Below are 20,396 nucleotides of genomic sequence, written 5' to 3'. Positions count from 1 at the left end.
CCAGGTAGGTAGATACATTGGAGAGTTGGCTCACAGGCCCCCCCGCCTTACTTGTTATTTGTGTGTGTTTCCCTGCTCTGAGGGTTTATTTTCTTAAGCCTCCCCCCCGCCCCCCAATTTAGTCCCAATATTTTCCAGCACTTGGAAACTTTCCTCTTTCCTTCAGAAACTTTCCCCAAAAGGAAAGAAATCGTTTAAGTAGCTCGGTGTGGCTGTTCAAAATAAACTGCAGCTCCTGTGTTTGATACTTGTTCCTGTTTTCATTGTCCCATGCCACACTCTTCATCTGAAGCACTGTCATGGCCCTGGCCTTTCTTCCAGTACCTCCATTCCCCTTTTCTGCTTTAAAGAATTATCTATCCTTTCAGCATTGCAAGCTGCTCACTCTGAAACTAATTATTTTGCTAGTTTTAGAAGAGAAAATAGTGTGTTCCAGCTGCTAAGCACAATTTGGGGCCTGCTGTGAAAGTCTGCTGTTTCTCAGAAACTTGCTTTTGAGGACACAGTTACCTAAATCATGACTTTGAATCTACAAGGGCACAACGCTTCTTGTTAATGCTTCTTAATATTATCTGGGCATCCAGCAAGTATTTCATTTCTCCCCATGTTCCCATGGCAACTATGTATTTTGCTGCCAAACTTTTAGAGTTTGCTGTACTAGGTGTCCCTTAGAGGCATTGCTGCTGTAGCACTGGCACTCTTAGTTTTATCCTCCTTCTCCCTGCCCTCTTTCTACTTAAAAAAGAGGCTTCCTTGACTGCATCAACTGATCAAGAACTGAACGTACTGCAAAATGAGGTTTGTTTGTCTTATGTTTACTGAATCAGAGAAGTCAGAGGAATTCTGCCACTCCTGACCTCTTTTCAATGTCTTCAGTGAAGATTTTGCCAATATGAAACAGAAGTGGTAAGAGCAAACATTTTTTTAGAGATACCGTTTATCAAATGTGTTAGTATCTATGCCTATTCTATATGCTTCATTCTTGTTCCAAGCCTACCTTCACAGTGGAAAACTCTTATTTTTTTTAGTATTCTTTAGGAGCATAAGACCTTTTGGAAAATTGGGCCAAGAGAGGTACTTACTTTGAAGGAAAGCTCATCTTCATTTTCTCCATGAAAATCATAAAGAGCTTTGGCTTTTCCTTTCTTCCCTCCTACAGACTGTGACGGCTCTACCCTGGCTGCAGAACATGGACAAGACAAGTTATTTTGACTGGAGTGAAATAAATCCCTTTCTGGAGAAGTTTCCTATCATTTTCATGTTTTCTCCCCTCTCATGTGCTACAGGGTGTCCAGATGTTATTGCTACTGCTACTTGGCAAACTCACTGCCCTACTGGAATAAAATGAAACCAGTTCATTTTACACTACATGGTTCTGCTTCTAAGAGGACTAAATTTAAAGTTCACTTAATTGAACTCTCCAGTGGCAATATCTAATAAAAGCTGTCTTTTCTTCTTTGTACTTGGAGATGAAGCAGCACTCCGTGTGTGCTATTTGCCAGTTATGTGGAATTATATTTCCTGTCAACTTTCACTCGTGGCTTTACTTGCAAAAACTATGGGCAAAAAATTGTGATTTTCTGTGTCCTCTGTGAAGGTTTTGACTGCATTGATTTGGGGACTAAACAGAAGCTTGAGGAAAGCAAGCAGCATTCATTCCTTGCTTCGCCCAAGGGCATTACAAAACTTCTGTGCCAAGATGCAGCAGTTGCAGTTATTTACAGCTCTGCCAGCTCTTTGGCTGTACTGCAGTGTTTCTCTTCAGCTGAGGGAGAACCTGGCTCCCCCCCCCCATCTTTTGTACCCCTGAATTCCTACTAAAGGCAGCTCAATGGTCTGTTTTGCCTGTGCCCAAACCACACTTTAAACCATCCCAGAATCTGTATCATGTCCCAGCTTACTTACTGACTGGAGTATTATATTGCAATTATTGGAGAGGGTGGTTCAACACTTAGTTCAGCTTTAGGATATTAAGGAATGAAGTGGCGTGTGGCTTGTTAATGCAATGCAATAGTTGGGTTCTCCCAGAACTCGGTCATGACTGTCACAACCCAAGGAATAATCAATTGCCATCTAGTCGGAGCACTGTACCTGAGCAGGTCTGAACAAAAACTGCTGGGAAAATCCCTTCCTTTTCATTCAGTCTTCCTCTATACCACTCCGAATCTACTTGTTCTAGTATTTGGATGTAGTCTCCCTTTTTAAAGGATAAATCATCTTTGGTTTCTGCTGTAAAATCATGAAGCGCTTCACACCACTCTACTGAGCATCTGTTGTTCTATTCAAGTGAACAGAAGAAATGCATTAATTTTAGAAGCGTTAATGGAGCCCATAAGCTGATAGATACTGGTGAAAGCAGCTGTACAGAACAGGGGTGTCCTGACTTTCTCTCAGACAATAGTATCACTGCAGATGTAGACTAGAATGGCATTTCAGCAATTACCACAGAATTTCATCTAGGCTCAGAGATGCATTCCTTTTTATCATTGGTGGCAGGGGATAGGATTAATAAATTCAAAATTAGACCACTGCAGCAATACTTAAAATAGAGCTAACAAGAATTTGCTTAAGGGCAAAGGACAAAAATTTACTTATGTTAATTTGCCAGAAGCTATGAATTCAATCAATTTAGGCCAACCGTTAGAATTCAAGATGTGACCATGCAGCATTGTGTGCTGTGGGAGTTGTGTTACATTCAGGTTTAAAGTTGTGCAGCTAATCTGACATTATAATAGAAAGTCTATGTAAATCTATGAAACCACTAAGTAAATTCTGGCCCTCACCTATAAAATTTTATTACCTGAGGAAGGGAAGAAGAAACCTCCACCTTATTCTTCAGTGCTGCTCCTGTACCTACACAAGGAAAGCACAACTTAGAATAGCAGCAATGACTATTAAAAATGTTACTAGAGATTTTAGATATTCAAAGTAATTATTAAGAATAGCTTCTTAAGAAGTACTACTATTCATTTTGATTTTTTTTTATCTGTCTTCTCTCCCTTTCTGCCTCCTTCCCATCTTCATTGTGCTTTTGGACTTTTCTCCTATATGCTGCCTACGTGCATGCAGTACAAAACCATGTTCTTGAAGAGTTTTGCAAACGCATTCATACCTGTTCCAGGCAGATCTTCAATTACTTCCACGAAGTTCAAGGGGAAAATTCCACATGTGCCTCTGAGCTCTCCTTTGGCCCACTCTTCATTTACATATTCTTTAAGGATAATAGTTTCACCTTCCGAAAAACTGAGCTCATCTTTCTGATCTCCGATATATTCAAATCGTGCTACACATCTTGGGCCTCTGCAGAAACAAAAGAGAAAATTACTTTGCTTATTTATTATTATTGCCCACTTAATAATAAGACAGCATTGTGCAAAATATGGACTGATATCTTTAATTAAAATGATGAAAAAATGCACTGAAGATAGAACAGGTGGAAAACCGGGGTCTAGCCCTGGTTCTCATCTCTTCTTTCTGAGGAGGATGAGTATGGAGTCTGGAGGAGCTGGAGGCAACTTCTGCATCCCAATTCCTGTCTGTTACAGTACTTTGCATAAGACCCTATTTCTCTTCCCAACAAAACCAAAAAACATATCATTTTGTTTCTGGGCTGCCTCTCCCATTTTATATTTTTGCCTATATCCAAGTAAGTGTCCAGATACACTTTTGTTAAGAGTTTGATGTTTTTTTGAGCTAGCATCCAATTTAGATGCAAACAAACATGAGTGGGGGGTGGGTGCTGTGTATTTGTCCCAAATCCCAAATACATGGAGGTGTCATAAGGGGAAGCTAGTTTTTATCTACCTTGACAAACTTTATTCTGTAAAGTCTATCCCAGGCATGGGGAAATAACTTATCTATCGAAGAAAGAAACATCAATGCAGCATCTGATAAATTTTACATAATTTGGTAAAATACTGAAAAAACTAAATTTCTTCCTTACTTAAATAGGTTTAATAATTTAATAAACTAATAAAACAAATTTAAGAAATTACTCTAAGAAAATTTTTTATTTATCAGAAATACCATGCCGGAAAAAAGTGATAATAGCCTTTAATTCTTTCTATAGTATTGTAGCGTACAACCAACGTAAGAAGCTTGATTCCCACCCCGGTCCCCCACTCAGATCTTTGCAAAAGCTTCAGGACAGAGCTAGCACTTTGTTTTTTTCTTAGCTGCAGAAGCAGCTTTTAAAAAGCTTTTAAAAGTTTCATTTAAGACAAGCCAAGCTCTATCTGAAGAACAAACTGAATGATCCCATTGATACTAGTAGTTCCTGCCTCTGCCTGAATTTGCTTTAATTGCTGCAATGAATGATTACAAAATCCAACAAATCATCATAGAGTAAAAACAGCATGAAAAGTTGTTCCTTGCCCACAAATCTTAGTACAAATTGTTTGCAAATCAGAAATGAAAGTGCTTGAAGTACATTTGATAATTTGATCTGGGGAACTTTAGATTCACCTGTACAGTTATAGATTTTAAGGTTAGATAGATTTCTCTACTTAAAGTACAGCTATATTCTGCCCCAATTTATGTTGTTCTTTCAAATGAGTAGGAGCCCTACCATGTTACATCTTATGAGGACTCTAGAAGAAAGTAACAAGGCCAGGAGCAAAGAGAGGAGAGTGCAATGCTGCTGAAGTTAATCAGATTGGTTCACAGTTTCTCTAACCAATTTTCATGAAAAATTATGGGAAATGCTCTCCTAATACAGCTCATAAGAGGAAGGAAAATAAGTGGACTATATCTATATAAACTTTTATTATAAAGTGATCTACCAATTTTCTGAAGCCATGAAGTGAGTTTTTAGAATTTTTTTTACCTGAATATGAGTCTTACTAAAACATCATAAACTTTCAGTTTTGAGAGTTTAATTTTTTAAATATATTTTGGTGAAGAAACTGTTAACCATATTAACCTCAGCACAGATAAGACCTGCTTCAAAGTTATCTTTCTTTTTACTTCCTTTTTACTTACTAATCGACATGAGAAAGAAAATAAGATTTATCTAACTCACTTAATACATTGTGATGAACAGGGTATTTTTTTCCTGTTGCCTTCTTCTGGAACATCAATCTATTAAGACAACAAAATAAGTAAAATCTTTCATTTCAAGCTCATGGCAACATAACTACAATAAGCTTGGAACTCGTTAAAATAATCTGTTTTTCAGCTAAGCATCAGCTCCAGTTATGACCTCCATGTGACGCTCTATAGTTGCTGGCATGCCATGATATATGACCATATTAATGTATATTTCAGTTTTGTATGCCTGATTTCTCATTTTTCAGTCTCATGCAAACAAGGAGTACTATTTAATGTTTTCTGTTATGAAGCTCGTTTACTGTTTCTACTTGTGGCACAATTGATTGACAGAATATGGGACTGGATGCTACTACAGGTTGTTGCATTTAGCTCACAACTTTCAGTTGGTATTTGCTCTCTATTATTTACTAGCACAATATATCACAATAGACAAAATTATTGTTTACACTTATCCTTTCTAGGCTTTGGTAGCCAGCTGTCCTCCAAACAAAAATACATCTCACAAATCTCACTTGAATTGGATAAATATAATTTAGAAAATCAATACACGGATATATGAAACAGACAGCATTCAAGTCCTTTATCATAAGAAGACTTCAATTGTATTTTTGGTGTGACGTGAATCATGATCTGTGAGATGTATAAGACTACAAGGCTAGAGACCCTGGCGAGGAGCTTTGGGTTACCCCTTACTATAGCATTAGCCAGTTCCCATAAAAATGAACGAGAAAATGTTTCATTAGCTTTTGTGAAGGACTGGAGGAAATCATGCTGGCTGTCCTTTTAGGACAAATAATCTTCACAGTGCTCTTTCTAGAGGAGCTGGTATCTGTGGTGCTCTGAAGGTTCTATGGAAAGTAATAACCATGTATTATTGTTAGGTGTCCAGACCTAAGCTGCTACCCAGCTCAGTACTGTAAAACATACTATAGCGTATTGTATAGAGACCTTGTATCAAGATCAAATCTGACATGAATGAACAGGAGAATTCACTCAGTAAATTAGCCTCATGTACTGCACTCTTTTTCCTTTTTTTTTTTTTTAATTTTGCTGAAACAAAAGATTTTTGCACTCAAATGGTAACCACCTTTTACAACTAAAATAGAAATTTGAAACACATCTTCCCTAGCTTTTAAGAAGTTGTATGTGTCTGCATCAATGCTGAATTTGACCCCAAATACTCATTCTACTGCTTTAACATAAAATCTTTTGTCTATTAGCCATCAGTAGTAACAAGAGCTTTTAAATTAAATTGTTGGCCTGTGTAGAAGCAGCTAATCAATTTAGCTAACAAACCTTTCTTGTGAAAGCGAATAGAGCATAGTTCTGTTATTACTACCCCTGAGTTTAGTTTTTATTCTTCAGCACTTCTCAAATCTTACAATTTTTCTCCAATAACACCATTACAAACTAAACAGACACCCTATACTCTCTGGCGGTTACCAAATACTTGGTATTGTCCATGTAGCAGCAGTGCTCATCTCTGCCAGCTGTTCCGGCTCGACACAGACACTTACTGTCTAATGCCCAGCCATACACCTTCACTGCATCCTGGTGTCAGTTTAGCATTCCTCCGTGTCCATATGGCTGATGTGGATAGCCCAACAGCCCTTTCTACTGTCACAAAATGGACTTCAATCTCAGACTCAGGCTTGCAATAGATTTGACCCAGCTTTTGATGCAGTGAACCATACTGTATCTCTTTTAAAGATGAGACACTCAATTAATTGCTGTTGGGCTCCAAAACAGCACCTGTCTCTTGCCTGCCATTTACTGTCAAGTGTCACATTCAGTTACAGGATTGCTTTAAGCTGCTCATTTGCAACAACACAATCTCCTTGCACTGTGCCAGCACAACCATTTGTGCAGCCACTTAGTAAGCCACTTAGGCGAATTGATCCAGCCAGGAAAAAAATATTCTAGAAGAAAAAACCATGTTTCATTGGGCTCAACTGCTGCCCTGACCTAGTTCACTACATGGCTATAAAAGTGGTGATTCTAGTACAGTTAAGTGACAAGAAAATGAGAGAAGCTGGGCGAGGCACAAAAAGCAACCATCTTACTTGGTCTTGATCCTCACATGCAGTTGTGAAAAATAACCTTCTCTGTAGACCCTGAGAAACTACCCAGGTTAACAAACAGAACCTGGTAAGGGCCACAATTTTCTCACTTGGCTTCAAATTAACAGCAAAATAATCCCCAAAACACAAGTTGGTCATGCCAAATCAAGCATCTTTCTAACACCATACAAAAAAGTTGATATGTCTTCTGTGCTGCCAGAGGGAAAAGAGATTATCTAAATACAGAATGGAGTTAAACACACAAGATCTATAGTAAAATAGAACCAGAAAACAAATGCAATAGGATCTTATGTAGCAATGTATACAAAGCCTACATACAACTACTTTAACAAAGCTGGCAGGAAATATCCCTGTGCGATTCCCACATTTTCCTCTGTACCACTTGCTATCAATTTTCTCCAAAAGACAAACAGTGTCTCCAGAATGAAGGTCCAAGTCATCAGCATGCTCTGTAAGACAGCATCATTTCAGTTAATAGTAGTCATCACACTCAGTGATTTTTCTTTAACTAAAATCTGCTTAATATAAATATCACAGACAAAACCAGAATGAGTTTTCAAAAAGTCTTAATTATACTTGATAAACCAGTTAGCTTTAACTAAATTGGCCCAACTATAGCTAAACCCATGGATTTGAACAACTCTACATGCAGATCTTATAGGCTGAGCTTCCTCATCCTTTTAAGCTCTAATTCCTAAGAAAATTCCTGTTTGAAAGTCTTGGAGTAAAACAAGCTTCCAGAATATTCACATTTACTTACCTGCAGGAAAATCATGCAGGACTACAGCGTGAGGTGCACTTGCGTCAGAAAATTTTGGAGGGTGGTTTGAATCCTGACAACAACAAATAAATCCAAGTAGTTTATAAATCACAGAAGATACTAACAGAGATTCTCTGTGACATACTCTGAAAGTAATTTTCTGACTTTGGACACAATGTTGTTCTGGTATCAGAGAATCACCTTTGGAGGCAACAGTTAGTATTGGTCATATAGCTATGGGTCTGAATTCTGTATGCCTTTTGCCAGTGTAAACCAGAATGCATTTCACCAAAATCTACTTTTGAGCCAATAAAAGGAAGGGAAGGCATGCAACTTTTCCCAGTATAGACAAAGCCTCAGCTACCTCTGTGAGTCAGAAATCCAGAGCACTGATAGCAACTCTCATTGCAAGGGTCGTGGCCAAATTTTGCACTACTTCTTGGTAGTGCGTGCTGCGAATTATTCTTCCTTGCTTGGACAGAACACCCCAGCCCAACTCTGCCCAGCACACTGAGCGGGGGCAGCACATCTGCCGACTGCCAAGCATTTTAGAGGGGCAAGCAAGCCACTAGGCCTTTGCTTACAGGAAGATAACGCTGAGGTGAAATGACAATTTCGTTGTGGGATCTTTATAAAGGGAAATTATATCAAAAATGCTGAGCCTTCTTCCCTATCCCACACACTAGGAATTTTCAGACTGTACTGATGAGAATCACTGTGTGTGAATTACATTCAAAGTAATTCATTGCATACAAAAAACCCAACCAAAAAAGTCCGACATGGAAAAAGATAAGGCCAGAATAATATGAATTACAACAGATAACAACAGATTGCAGATAAATCTATTTCAGCCATGTAGGTTTCTGATAATAATCAAAAACCTATCATAGCCATAACTTACACTGGCTACTTAATATTAATATAGCCATGCCCTAAAAACAGGTTAGGTTCTGTAGAAGCAGAGAGAGGAAAATACTTTGAAGTCTGTATGTCAAAGTCAATTCACTGATATATCATGTACAGCACTTCATAAAACTACTTGCTTATCTTTTGCCCACTTTTCAGATACTCAGCCAAGGGAATGATTATCATTCTATGAGACAGAGGAACTTTACCAGTTTCCTCTCCCTTCTGGCACTCCAAGTAATTACTGTTGGTCTGCCTCTTAAGCAGAATGTCCCTGTGCTATAAGGCAAATCACCATTACTAGGTTTTGTTTTGGTAGTTGTTTTGTTTTTATTAAAGAAACACAAGGATTTAATAAACCACTATTACATTTCTCAGTGTAACCTTTAAAGCCTAAAGCACCTGATACAACGGGAGTCTTGCTCATTAAATATTTATTGGCAGAAAAAAATGCCTTACCTTACAGGACAGTTCTCCAGTGTTCCTGGGAAGACAATCTTCCTTGGCAACTCCATGAGGCACAGGTAGCTTGAATAGAAACAGAGGCAAATGGAAGAGTTTGTTTCACTTCTAAGCACCTGAAATTCCCACTGCAAGTGAAAATGGTCAGATGATGGAACTATCCTGACCACCTACTACAGGTAACTGATTTAGGAGTCCAGTGGAAGAGGACAAGCTCCTATGGAAGGCATTCAGAACAGACTGCTGGTGATACAAACTGCCACTTTGAGAAACCCAGGTGTTGTCATCCACTCTAACAGTGTCTTAGCCACCTAACTGGTATCACATCATACGGTAGGTACATGATGTTCAGCAACACACTGACACAGAAATGTATTCATTTGTCATGGAGGGCACTGAAAAAAAAACCTGGGAGGAAAATTTCAATGACAGTAACACTTAAGAGCAGGAAATGACTAGTGATCTGCTACTGAAAAAATATCATCTACAAAAGTATGTCACACATTTCTTATGTAAATAGGTGTGGCTACACAAGAAAGGAAGCAAAATGCTTCCCTTATCTCAAAGCTGATCCTACTATCAACTTAGATACATCTTCCTCTCTCTTTGTTGCTCCTCTGCTCCACCAAGGATCTAAATGCAGGAGTGAAGATCAAAAAGAAGGCAACAGAAAGCTTCCATTTCATGCTGAATGTTGATGTTGTTCATGCTACTGTTGTGTGGGTGCTCTTTTTGACAGCAGCACTGGTTCAAGGAGTCACCAGCTCTGATCACTGACCAATCTCAAATATCTTGGGAAAGACTCTCTCCATTATTCTGTAAAGTTGATCCATTTATATTTAATATTGCCTAACAACACATGCAATACCAAAAAGAAACATTTTTATAATGAAAAGGCATGGCATCAATAGGATGAAAATGTAAGATAAGTGATGTTACATTCCTCACTCTTTGCAGGCTTGATTAAGCAAGGTAACTACTTTTTAAGTTCTAATGCTCCCCCAATTTTATTAAGCATTTTGACATATACAGGGAAAAAACAATACACAAATGCAATTATTTAACATCATTTTACATGCTGTAATAGAATTCTGAACTGCTGACTGTAAGAAGAACCCCTAAATCCCAAAAGCTATGCATTAAAGATATATCTATATAAATTACATATATACACAAAAATACACACACATATATCTATACTTTGCATGTATATATTGCTTTCTCCAGTACTACCTTACAGTACTTATTACTATTTATCTATTAGTATTTTCTAAGGAAAATTATGCTGATAGATGCACTTTGAAAGCAACATAATAGTAACCTACCTTACTATCTTTTTCACTACTATTTTAACCAGCACTGTTTTATTAACAACAGTCTCAGACAGAGTATCTCAACTCTCACCATGTATTTATTGTAGAGAGGATGACCCGGTTTAGGTCTAGGAGGTAATGCTGGATCTGGATTTTTAAAGACTTGACTTTTTGCTCTCTTGGGTCCCAGTCTGAACTTGCTGGGTTTTTTATCAGGAGCGATGTCAGAAGTAGATCGTGAAAGAGCATCCTTCTGGGAGGAGGTCTTGGCTGCAGAGAGTTTTGGTGGAGGTGGCCTTCCAGGAACACCTTTAGGTGGGGGAGGTCGAGCAGGTATAAATTTTCCATCCACAGGCCTAAAAATTGGGCAAACCATCAGAGAAGTATGCGTATTGATAAGCCTGCCACCTCATCCTCCACCACAGCCCTAGCTATAGAGCATGCAATAAGGAAACGGGACTCATGATGACCTGGGCTGTAGAGTGTGTAGTATCTGAAGCTTGCTGGGAATATATGAACTCTTCAGACACTGGAACTGGATGATCAAGTCCTCAGACAGATCCTTTGACTACATATTTCCAACTCTGCTCACCACTTCCGCTTATCAACAGCCTGCCAGCTTTCTCGGGAGACCACTACATAAGCAGGATTTCTTTCAGCAATTCACCTTTAGAAAGAGCTTTTTCTGAAGCTGCCTCAGGATGGAGTTCTTCTAGTGGAGAGCTTTAGTGAAAGCCCTGAGAAGCTCTGCTGATCTAGCTGGTCTTCAGGAATCAGCCTAGCTCATTCCCTGGGATGTCACTTAACCTGAAGTGACTTTTGGGCCTCTGCTGAAACTCATGACATAGGACACCACTTTGCACAATGGCATCAATAGCAGAATTTACTATTTTTATGCAGAAAGAAAACACCACTGCAAATACTTGAGTTTTCTGCCAGTGCTGGAGGTACCACACTCTCATTAGTGTACCAGTAGTTTAGAAACCAAAATCAGAGACTAGTAAGTGACAGTGGTAATTTTTTAAAACATTTAAATCCCCCTTATAAAGCATTGATTAAAAAAAGCTGCCTATACAGTACACATGAGCCATGATTTCTAGAATCAAAGAGTGTGGCCAAATCAATAATTTGCTAATTAAAAATCACCTCTGTTATAAACAAGCATTATGTACATAAAACTTTGGCTTCCTGTTATTAAGAACCCTGGCACTATCACTATTCCTAAAATACAATATTGTTTGATTGTTATTGGATCTTCAGCCAGTTACTGCAAGTTTCTGCTACAATTGTCTCTCCTTTTTTCATATAGTGTAATTCAGCATAATTATTTGCTTGCATGAATTCCTCAAGGGTCTGTAAAAATTATCAACCACAACAAATGTGCATTAGTGGATCTTTAGTGTATCCTTCTGACATATATTTTGAGTGTCATCCACCACTCATGAAGATACTAGCGCTCTACTAATACTCCTGGTAAAAGCTCTCTATTACTATTTGTGTATGGATTATTTTTTAAATTTCAAAAAAATTTTCCACTTCTGTTCAACTTCCACCTCTCCCCTTTCTTGGCCTCATCCTAAACTAAGCATTTTTAATACTGACAAAAGGGGAAATTCCAAGTTAGACTGCATTAAATCTGGAAACAAATCAACACATATGTTTGTAAGGAAACTCAACTAAACAAGAAAACCCTAACAAGCAATTCAGAGTATTATTACTGCTTACTTAAAAAAAAAAAAAAATCCATTTGAGCACAAGAGTGAAAGGACAAAATGTTTACTGTAGTTCCAGAGACTTTCAGGAGAATTGGGAATGCTCTTATGATAAACAGAACGGGGGAAAGTAACAAGCCCATAAGGGGCAATAATGAGGTGTTTCTTTGTGGGTACTACCATATTCTTTCCTGTTAGTGAATACTTATTATTATTGGTAGACTAAGTTTAATAACTAAAAGATTCTCTTGTCCTGACACAACAGAGCAAACTCTTGTGTTTAAACCCACAGATTTAGAGTGCAGATGCTGAGATAGCCGCCGTGGGCTAGCTAGCCAATGCCTTATCACCCTCCAGTTTGCCTCTGGCATTTAGTGGACCTGAATTTAAGGCTGGTCCAGCTACTTTTGCCTCTGCAGACCTTCTTTCTTGTTGATTCAAAAGAATAAAAAACACCAAGTTTATCACTGATAAAAACCAATGTTATCATTGATTCTGCACCTTCACAGGCATTTTAGGTCTGAAGTGAACTGTAGAAACTAGCCAGTGCTTCTGGAAAGGTGCTGGCCCAGCATCTGCCCTTTTCAGGGTGGCAGCATCTGCCACCTCCATTCCTTCACCACTCAAACCCTGGCATAAGTGCAAGGGCTGTTGATCAAAAGGTCATGCAGGAGGGGATGTTCTGTGTTCAGCTGTGGGTGAAAAGGTTAAAGATGCAGAAAGGAATGACTGTCAGCAGCCACTGTACATTAGCTGAAGAGCCAAACAGCTGTCCTCCTATAATCTCCCTGCTCATACCAATAATGTACAAACAAGTATTAATCTGCTAGCAACTTGGTCCTGCCTATTTATTAGTGAGTATACTATCTATCCAAGCCTATTGAGTTAGGACTAGAGTTGGTGGTGTCTGCATTGAGACCAACTAGGCAAACTAACTCGGAAACACCACTTTTAAGTGAGTCACTGAGGAACTGCACTTACCTTGGGGGTAGTACAGGTTCTAGCTGAGGCACTCCACTCTGTTCTGAATGACCCAACTCCTACAAAGGTTCAAAAGAAAAAAGCCATTTCTTTAAGCCTAAGAAACAAAAATGATCTTGTTTAAATGATGCATTTCTTATATTAAATGATGCATTTCTTATATTAAATTATATCACATCCTACAGACAGGAAAAACAAGAGTTTCTGTAGGTCTGAGAATGAAGTACTAAGTATTATGGTATGTTCTAGCATTTTAAAGTCTTGTTGGACATAGAAGGAGATGTAAATAACCTCGCTGACTACCTGAATCACAGCTTAAATTGTGCATTAGGTATGACCCAGCCCTCTTTTCCTACTACATGGGAGTCAGGGCTTAAGAGGCAAATTCAGGAGAGTCATACAAATGTACAATTTCACTGCCCATAGGATTCCAACTACTGCAGTTACATTATCCATTTTGATTTGACAGATGAAACACTTTGAACAGGCTTAAAGCAGAAAACATGACATTGATGCAACTCACACAGCACAGAGTCTCTTGCAAATAACATTAGCTCTCATTAAAGTAGGCATCTGTTTCCTAGAGGTCTAACAGATAAACCCTGGTGAATCTTTCTCTGGCAGATTAAGGTGTCACTCCTCCTAGCCACCCATCCTGACCCTGCCAGAGATTACTACCCTGTAGCAGAGTCAGCAGAGGGGAACATGTGCCATGTCTGAAGGGCTTGGACCACAGTAATGGATTAACAAGTTACCATCCTTTTTGCCTCCTGCTGTTTGTTTTCATGCTAGTGCCAGAAAGCACTGCCAGCTCTGCTGAACAAGCACAGCTGCTTGTGGAACAGCATGGTAAATCAGAGTGCTGGATCTGGGTTCAAAAGTATCCTTTTTGATCCAGTAATTTTAAATAGGTCTGAACAGTCTTGTTACTTAATCAGGGATACATGTGCTTGAAACTGGTAAACAATTTCTGTGATTTTTCCCACCTAGAAAATACCTAGATGTATTTTGTGACAAAATTTTGACCCTTGATTAAGTCCCCAAATCAATGTTCCTGATCAAATGATCCTGACTGGAAAGAAAACAACCTGCCACTTTCAGATGGGGATGTTATCCTCATAGCACAAATTTTCCTCTTCTGTGTGAAAAGGAAGAAATCTGCGCCAACTGCTGCTTACAGTCAAGAATTTCTACTGTTGCTGGTTAATAACTTCCACTGACAAAAAATACTAGTTTTATAAGCACAACAGTTCTTTCCAAAGATAAGATTTAAATGTTTCAGTGGAATTGATGCAGTCGTCTTCTTAAAAAAATCCTCTGAAGCTTACACATGCCTGTCATAGTAACCTGGATGACATTGTAAAAGTTTTGGGGTTGCACTGTATAAAATGTTATTTAATGTCTTGTATTGGAAATTATTTTTTTCAGCATTATCCAGAAAATATGGGACCTCTGTGAATAGCCTTTTCAACCATGACATTTAAAAGCCCCTTTATCCATTAGCAGAGGTAGCCACAAAGACATTTGTTGGCAGCTGTCCATCTAGTGAGAGCTTTTGATTTGATTTGATCTTTTTACTGCCTGTGGTTTCCACAAGATTCTCTGCCATTCTTGCCACCACAGCACTCAATATTTGGAAATTCTACTGTCATTTTCTAGTTTATTTTAATTCCCTTTTGTAAATCTGTGTCAAAGGGCATATAGGATACACAGCTACAGTGTCTACCGTTACTATGCTCTCAGGAGTGAGGAGCAGAGCCTTACTTTCTCAAATAGTTCTACTCAGGCTCTGACATGACCAGTAGAAAACAACCAGAAGTAAAGAGCTGAAGAAAGCAAGCTTCATTCTTCTACAGAAAAGTTCCCTCTGCGTGGAAATTAGTACAGACACTGAGAGGTACTGTGCGTATGAAGGTAAAAAAATACATTTCTAAAGGACTTTGACAATATTTCACTATGTAAATCTCATTGGACTTTGAACCACTTTGCAGTGCTTTTGAAACTAAATTGTAGAATATCCTGATTCCAGCTGCTAAACACAGAAAATTGAAGATAGATGTGATCAAAGTTTAGTAAAATCAACAAAGTGCTTTTCAGAACTGACAGCAGTCTAAATTACCTAATTAAACTAGAGAATGCAATTAAAAGAAGAAAGCCTTGTGTTTTTGAGTAGTCCTTTTCATCCTTTCGTCCTTCAAATAACTTACATTACAAATGCTTGAGAGTCACAAGAGATCTGTTAACCAAAGCAGTCAAAGTTGTAACCCAGGAAAGCAGTTCTAACTTACCACTTTTTTTAGTACGTCACCACTGTTGGGTTTTCCCACTGTGATATTAGAGGTGTTCCCAATGGGCTTTTCAGCAGGAAGTGGTGGAGGGCTATGCGGGATTTCATTTAAAGCTGTAAAAACCCAAAAGTTCTTGAATGAAAGTCTAATTAATAGCTTCCTTACATGGACCAACAATAGGTAAGGGAATCCACCTTGGTTTGGGGCGTTTTTTTGTGAACGCAACTTCCTTCCTCAAAACCAGGGCAGCCAATGGGCAGGACCACTTAAAGACTAGTGAAGACAAAAGGGACATGAAGGGAACATTGCAACTCTGAGGTGGACTTCTGGAGTACTTCCCATCCTGCTTAACGGATCTTCACTTTACTCTCAGGACACCAGCAAGTTATTCTAGGGTTTCAGCTGCAATACTTCTTGATATAATATTAGATGAGTAGAAGAGTTTCTACCCCTGGGAATGTCAGACTCATTACTGAATACCCTGAAACACCATCACCATCTCTCAGCCACATTTCTAAACTGGCTCACTTTTTTCAGCTGTCAGCTCCTGGAATATCCTTAAGGCTGGAAAACAGCTGAGGGTTATTTCAAGTAACCCTGAAAGATCAGGAGACTTGGATGGAAGAATCTCCAGAAAGGTAAAGGCAAGAAAAGAAACGGTTGCCTGATACAAAATTCAGGGTGACAGAAAGAAAACAGAGATGGAAGCTCCCTAGTAGTCTTTAAGGAGCTAAGCAAATTTAGGACATGGAAGAGGAAACAGTACGGCTCTTACTAGGGAAGAGTGATGACGTCCTCAGTCTCAATAAGGAACACAAAAACCTGCTGATTATATGGTATTTTCTTTCAATGTCTCTGCCATTGAAGCCTGGAAAGCATTTGGACAGGTTTTGCCAGCATATTTACCAATCATTTTGTCTTTATATATTGGAACCTTGCTATCTATTTTACAATGTATTTGTATATCAAAAAAATTAATTTCATACAAAGAACTTCAGACACTTAAGCTCTTCTGAAGTTCAGCCAGTCTTGGAGTTATGTAAAGATATGTGTAGACAGTCTGGACATTTATAGACTGATGATAAAGAAGAGGAGAGATTCTATCCAAATGAAAACTTTCAGTTGCTCATTTCATGAAAAGTACTCTCAGCAAAGAAACGACACATATGAAGGAGAAGTGTTGTTTGTTTTTAACACCTCAGTTGCGTTACTATCATCTAAAACGCTGGTGTGATTTTAAAAATGGATCAGTTCAAGGATAAATCCCTTATTCCTAGGAGCAGGTCACAGTTACCGTGTTGGCAGTGACCAAGCACGGGGGAAAAAAGTTAGTGAAGTTCATCACTCTTCTAAGCTAGTATGATGGATGAGAAGTAAAAAAAATACCTGACAGTAATTGCAGGAGAAATATTCTCTTATCATACCTTACTGATATATAAAAAGCACAAGAGATTTACAAAATTAAAGGAAATAAAAGAATTAAAAAAAACTCCAAGAACTAGAAGGCAGGTGTTATTCTCAGTGATTTCTAAGTGTAATAACTGAAGTGGAAGTTTAATGCTTCCTTTCTAATCACATCTCGACAAAAATGCTAATGCTAAATGAGTGCTTTACTAGAGTTCAAATTCTTAAGCATCCAGCTCTGTCTCCTTTTTGGTAGTGCTGGGGGTGGTGGTGGTGTTTGTTTATTGGGGGTTTTCTTTTTGGTTTGTGCTGGTTCCTGACAGAATTAATCTCACTCCATGCCCACGATGGTGAAAGACCCCTTGTACTGAGATTATGTGGCCCTCTTATAAGGTAAATCCTACTATATCTATGTTATACCTTGGCCCAGTTGTACTTCTCTCATTTTTTAACTTTTAACAATTTACATGTCTGCAGCAGTTCCTATCTGACAACAGGCTACTCTACTTTCTTGGAATCTGCTTCTGTTTCTCCACATCCCATTAATCTTCCAGCCACAGCCTCCCATAAAGCAGTCCTTTACACCCCCCTGACAATCGTAGTCAAATACAGTGACTGGCAGTCTCCTGTGGAAAGTTCAATTACCACTAGAGAGCAGCAAGGGACCAGTTATCTACAAGTTCAAAAGAGAATCCAGCTCAGGAAAAAAAAAGAAAAAAACAAATTTTCAGGCACTTTTTTTTTTTTTTTTTTAATGGAAATTACAATTTCCTTTGTAGACAAGAATTATGTCTTGGGTTCTTTACAGTAGTTCATAAACATATTCTTCCGACTGAAAAAACCCTTTTATTTATGATCAGGTATTAACAGAAAGACTTCTCCTCATAGCTTTACCTTCAGTCTTCCCTGCATTTTTAATCATTTCTACTGCATTTCTCACATATGCAGAGGAAAAGAAAACCTACTATTTTACCACTGGGGGCGTGGTGGGAGGAAAAGGGAACTCAGGAAATAATGAGAGAAAATCTTAGGAGAAAAGCCACCTGGACATCTAGTTGCTACAAGTTGGCTCTACGCCTACTCAATGCAGTAAAACATGATTTTGAAATACAAATTTTAAGAGCTATCTTGTGACATTTCTCCCTAAGCTTTGAGGATAAACCATAAGGCTAAACAGAAGCAAGTATGCACTCCAGCATACAAAGATCAACACAAAGACCTTGTGGCGCTCTGATAAATTTCCACTCTGAGGTACTGTCAGTGTCATTTGTAAAGCTGTGAAGGATTAGAGGTGGAAGGCTTTAGGGATACGGTAACTGTCAGAAAACTATAATCTAGACCTTGACACAAAGTTGAACACATCAGGTTTTTGCATCCAAGTTCTCACAGGCCTTTTTCGTTCCCTCAGCTGCTACCAAAATACTATTGCTTAAACGGCTACAGATTTCAAATCTAACAAGGGTCAAGGGAACTTTTTGATGTAAGCTGTGAAAACTATGCTTACATCCCAACTAAGCTGTGTTTGAAGCAAAGTTTAATACACTAATGTTGTTCCTTTGACAAGTGGGGGTCCTGCTCCCAGGAAGCTCAGGAGCAGCATTTAATGCTTCTGCTGAAAGGGTCTCCTCCAGCTCTTCCCTGCCAGCCTTTATATCCCCACACACACACTGTTTCACCTCTGATACGCATTAGCTCCATAAGGTTTGAGGGACTTCAAACTTAGCACAAGGGAGGGAGCCAGACGAGGTAGCTGGGAGGCAGGGAGAGGGGAACATGACTCCCAGCTATTTCTCCCTCCCACCACAGCCCTTATGTTGGCTCCTCTATCTTGTCAAACTGTATCACGGGATTCCTTTGGCAGCTAATATAGCTAGTAAACAGCAACTCAATTCGTAGATAGTAAGTCCCAATTAAGATTATTTTCTGACAGAGACTTCTCAGACAATTTGGGAGAAGAACTTACATTTCCCTGGTTTAGCTGGGATTCGGATCACAGTGGGTTTCCGGGCTAAAGCTGGTTGAGCTGTCTGTTCCTTTGCAGGTTCAATTTTGGTGAGGAACTGAAATGGATCTAAAAGGAAAAAAAACACCCAACATATTTAATATTTATTTGCTGAACACACATCTCGCTGCATATTGCTTTCATTATTAAGGACATTCATATTTCACACCCAAGAAAGTAATAAAAAAAAAAAAATCAGGTTGATGCAAATAGCATACTCAGCTCTTTGTAAATAACATGTCTTTTCTGTACATCTGCATTGATAGTTGACTTAACATAAACATGCTCCAGATGCCTTCTGGGATTATATAAGCCACTGAACAAAAGGAACTGCATTGCTTGGTAATAGGGACCTGAAATCAGGATGGCTTTAGGGAAATGTTTTCAAAGCAGTTGCTCCAATATGCAGACATAGCTGCGAACACATTTGCTAAAAAGTTTTAATCAATAAAATCTTGCTAAAGCTAAAGAATCAGCACTGCAGCAGATAAAATGCCTATAGAAACAAAACAAAACAAAACAAATGCAAAGCATTTAAGTATTACTGATTACAAAATGTCTTTGCTGTAGAACAACTAATTCCCTGGAAGATTCTGCATCATTTTGTTGATTGTAAACCCGGTGTCATGGGGGAGACTGGTTCAGACCAAGGACTGGGAGTCGTGCCTGAGCTCTGCCCCTGCCTGTATCACTCATTCCTCTACAAGCCTGTCCAATCATTCCATCGGTAAGACAGGAGCAACGTTTTCTGTGCTTCATAAACTTAAGCACTGGTCTCTTATTAATAGGCATGGGAACATATGTGCATGTAGAAAGCAGCTGTAAAAATACTTGTACATAAATAAAATCCAAATCAATGGGTTCTTTCTCAAGTACACCTTCATGCCAAAGAGCAATACTTCATTTATACCACTTCTCTGTTGTTAACAACTGCTACCTTTTTCTCTGACATTACCAAAAACTGCAGTAAAATGGCAACACTTAACGGTATCATAAATGTGTAAAGTGGAAACTGGAGAAGAACTCCGGACAATAAATTCTCTATGACATATATTCATAGCCCCAACAACCAAGTTTGATCTCCTCTGGTGGCCTTTTTAGATGTGTAGCTCAATGAGATGTTATTTATGGAGTGTCAGAGTCTCAGAGAGGAAGTATGCTGGGCATCTCTTTAAATTCTTCAGGACTTTTTATAAAAACATACCCTTTCCCAAAACTATTGCCACACTTTCTGACAAAGTTCGAAGCCCTGTATTTGATAAAATTTTATTTTCAACACTTATAAAAAAAATTTAAAAAATTATGTAATATGAAGTCATGATTTCTTACAGATAATTTTGGATAGTATAACACAATGCAGTGCAAAGCATTTGACACTGTTCCACATGATATCCTTGTCTCTAAATTGGAGACACATGGATTTGACGGATGGACCACT

The 20,396-nt window shown here is 38.6% G+C and overlaps 1 protein-coding gene across 1 annotated transcript in view; it reads right to left on the bottom strand.

The window, feature by feature from the left end:
* Positions 1 to 20,396, bottom strand: part of SH3D19 (SH3 domain containing 19) — a 33,573-nt gene that overhangs the window by 1,003 nt on the left and 12,174 nt on the right. Inside the window, exons 2-13 of the mRNA XM_010586137.1 lie at positions 18,920 to 19,027; positions 15,553 to 15,665; positions 13,265 to 13,323; positions 10,663 to 10,927; positions 9,256 to 9,324; positions 7,891 to 7,963; positions 7,449 to 7,579; positions 5,021 to 5,079; positions 3,113 to 3,300; positions 2,801 to 2,853; positions 2,092 to 2,278; positions 1,083 to 1,180 (exon numbers count right to left, since the gene is read on the bottom strand). Coding sequence (XP_010584439.1) covers positions 1,083 to 1,180; positions 2,092 to 2,278; positions 2,801 to 2,853; positions 3,113 to 3,300; positions 5,021 to 5,079; positions 7,449 to 7,579; positions 7,891 to 7,963; positions 9,256 to 9,324; positions 10,663 to 10,927; positions 13,265 to 13,323; positions 15,553 to 15,665; positions 18,920 to 19,027 — 1,403 coding nt within the window. The remainder of the gene's footprint in view (positions 1 to 1,082; positions 1,181 to 2,091; positions 2,279 to 2,800; positions 2,854 to 3,112; positions 3,301 to 5,020; positions 5,080 to 7,448; positions 7,580 to 7,890; positions 7,964 to 9,255; positions 9,325 to 10,662; positions 10,928 to 13,264; positions 13,324 to 15,552; positions 15,666 to 18,919; positions 19,028 to 20,396) is intronic.

Source organism: Haliaeetus leucocephalus, unplaced genomic scaffold (genome assembly GCF_000737465.1).
Source record: "Haliaeetus leucocephalus isolate CR32 unplaced genomic scaffold, Haliaeetus_leucocephalus-4.0 Scaffold140, whole genome shotgun sequence".
Lineage (NCBI taxonomy): Eukaryota > Metazoa > Chordata > Aves > Accipitriformes > Accipitridae > Haliaeetus > Haliaeetus leucocephalus.
Note: the sequence above shows the minus strand (reverse complement) of the source record. Positions and strands in the feature narration are given on the sequence as shown.